The sequence below is a fragment of the Dipteris shenzhenensis genome, chromosome 15 (genome assembly GCF_047967505.1).
Source record: "Dipteris shenzhenensis isolate YYH24624 ecotype China chromosome 15, Dip_SZ_1.0, whole genome shotgun sequence".
NCBI lineage: Eukaryota > Viridiplantae > Streptophyta > Polypodiopsida > Gleicheniales > Dipteridaceae > Dipteris > Dipteris shenzhenensis.
In genome coordinates this window covers 5917455-5919977 of record NC_141610.1, presented here as the reverse complement: position 1 = coordinate 5919977, position 2523 = coordinate 5917455, and the positions used below count along the sequence as shown (strand labels likewise).

The 2523-nt window shown below is 41.9% G+C and overlaps 1 protein-coding gene across 2 annotated transcripts; it reads left to right on the top strand.

Annotated features, from left to right (window-relative positions):
* The first annotated feature begins 459 nt into the window (after positions 1-459).
* On the top strand, positions 460-1684 carry LOC147893255 (protein LURP-one-related 15-like). 2 transcript variants are annotated; one of them, XM_087386536.1, is made up of 3 exons: positions 460-1029; positions 1182-1409; positions 1499-1684. In XM_087386536.1, the coding sequence occupies exons 1-3, from the start codon at positions 679-681 to the stop codon at positions 1634-1636; spliced, it is 717 nt and encodes a 238-aa protein (XP_087242662.1). In that variant the 5' UTR covers positions 460-678; the 3' UTR covers positions 1637-1684. The 2 variants fall into 2 exon arrangements, with proteins under 2 accessions (XP_087242662.1, XP_087242661.1); XM_087386535.1 differs by having other exon boundaries at positions 463-1029; positions 1179-1409; positions 1499-1682.
* The last annotated feature ends 839 nt before the right edge of the window (positions 1685-2523 follow it).

The following is a 2523-nucleotide window of genomic DNA, read 5'->3' as shown; positions in this document are numbered from 1 at the left end:
TCAAGTGAAAGCTTAGGGCTGCCGTCTTAATTATCATAGGTCCTAGGAGGGCTTATTGTGGACTTTGCCACTTTGTTTGGGTATTTTAGAGTGTAATGTGTTGGTAAATCATTATACATATATCCACTTGAATGGCTTTCATGCAAAGAAGAAAAATGGATATAAAATTAATACAAAAGAAAAATAATACAAATTTTAATCATTGCACTAGCAATGTTCTATATTTTCCTTTTTTTATAATAATAGAATATATATAACAAAAATTATTTTACAAATGGCCACATGTCCCGCATGTTGTGATGTACAAGCTATACTCTCTGTCTCTCTCTCTCTCTCTCTCTCTCTCTCATAATCAATAGATGTAGCTTTATTCATGTAGATCAAGAGCATAAAGAGCTCCCTTCTCTCTTGATTGTGGATTGTTTACCTTTTTCAAAAGGATAGTGATGAGCCGTTTTACTACTGGCTATGGATTCTTCCTTGTTGCAAGGTTTTTCAAAAGGTTGGAGGTGGGTGTTGACAATCCTCGATTCCTATCCATTGCCCTCCATTGTTTTCTCTGAGATTGAAGGAAAGGAGTTACAAGTATAGCTTTAAGAGGAAGCATAGAGCCATCCTCATCCTCGTCCATAAAAAGCTTGCATCAACCAAAACGAAGCTGCACAAAGCTCATCAGCCATGCGCCGTGCTGCTCAATCTTTCCGTGGATCCAAGCAGCCATCGCCTAGCTCCAGAAAACTGGCCTTCCGGAGCAAAACCAAGGAATTTCCCAGCCCCCAGCTGCCGCCCAATCTGGTCCCCGATCCCTTGCCGGCCGTCGTCGGGCCTGAATTCTGTGCCCCTCGTACCCTTGAGCTCGCTGTCGTTGTTCGTTGGCTCAATTTCCCCAGTGGGGATACCATAGAGTTCAGCCATGGCGATCGTAGCCTCCTCTTCAAGGTGGACGTCCCCAGTCGTGGACCGAACTTACAGATCAAGCGCGTTCTGCAGAATGCCATGGGAACTCCTATCGCCTGTACTCAAAAGAAGGTATGCCCGTTCTCATGCAGAGTAACACGTGCTGGCGATGGGTTGCTGTGTTCAGGAGCTCATCGCGCTCGTTGTTTTGTTGTTTCGGGGAGTTCATTAGATGCGAGCTCAACGATCTCAACCGTTCATTTGTCCTTCCCGCTATGCAGCAGCTCCTGAGCTTGCGCAACCAATGGAATGCACATCGCGGAAACCAGTGTGAGAAAGGAAACCGCATCTTCAAAGTGAAGAAGTCGAGTTATTTCCAGCAGAAGACGTCTCTGGATGTATTCCTCACTGATCCCACAACCAAAAGTCGAGAGCCCGATTTCAGAGTGAAGGGCAACTACTTCGAAAGGTCTTGCACTGTGATGAGGGGAGCTGCGCAGGCGATCGCAGAGGTTGACATGCAGAACCCAACCTCCTCTAATTTTTTGCTGAATTGCGAGGTCGGTGCTATAACCTGATGAAATGTGACGATTGTATGCAGATTAAGCCTTCCGGAACTGGATCGTGGGACAAGAAAAACTTCATGCTGACAGTATACGCAGGCGTCGATACAGCTTTCATTGCGTTGCTGGTGGTGATCATGGAAGAACTTCATCGTGAACGCGAAAACGAGACGTGAACGCAGCTCGATATTCAAGGAAGATTACAAAATGTGCCTCCAAATATATTATACACTTATAATTTGTGTCCAAATTTATGAGGTTCTATCTCCAATTTTATAAGCTTGGAGGTTTTCAAAAATTTCCCAAAAATATAGTGTGTGAACACTTGTTAGAACTAAGGTAAAGAGAGATAAGTGTGAACCAAGGTAGAGAGAGACTATGGGTCACAACTTCCTGTTTATTTGCCTTAATAACTTGATTTCTCAATTAGTGCTCAGCCATTGTAGTTGATAGCAAGATAGTTTATGAGTCATTTCGTGGTTCTAAGGGAGTAGTTTCACCCTTGGGAATTTGAAACTCTGATTGATAGTAGCAAGATAGTTTATGAGTCATTTCGTGGTTCTAAGGGAATAGTTTCACCCTTGGGAATTTGAAAGTGTGATACATGTGTGCATATTGCCAAAGGAAAAGAGGACTAAATTAGATGTTAAATCTATGAAGCATATCTTCATTAACTACAATAATATATCTAAAGCCTATCCTTTAAAGGATATGGTATGTATAAATGTTATGGTGTGATCTTCAAGGATATTTTTTTTAATGAGGAGAATTGTCCTTATGTATCTACTAGTTCTACTTTAGGGGCTCCTTCTCTCAAGCATGCACCTCTTTAAAAAGTTCTCATCCTTAAGCTTGTGAGAATGATGGGGATGTTCACGTCGTTGATGACCATATGAAGGCTCCTAAGATACGTTGTTGGTTACAATATACCTTGAATAATTCTTTAAAATTGGGCCTACCACCATTTACTTCAAGGTTTGATGATGGTGCTTGGAATTCCCATTGACTTGCAAGTTTGTCATTTTGTTAGCTATGCTTTGATAGTCTACTGATATAGATCTAT

Excerpts from the sequence above, each read along its gene's own strand:
- LOC147893255 (XM_087386535.1), top strand. The coding sequence starts at position 679 with ATGCGCCGTGCTGCTCAATCTTTCCGTGGATCCAAGCAGCCATCGCCT. Across the intron at positions 1,030-1,178 it reads TCGCCTGTACTCAAAAGAAG|CAGCTCCTGAGCTTGCGCAA; the intron begins GTATGCCCGTTC and ends CCCGCTATGCAG. Across the intron at positions 1,410-1,498 it reads CTGCGCAGGCGATCGCAGAG|ATTAAGCCTTCCGGAACTGG; the intron begins GTTGACATGCAG and ends GATTGTATGCAG.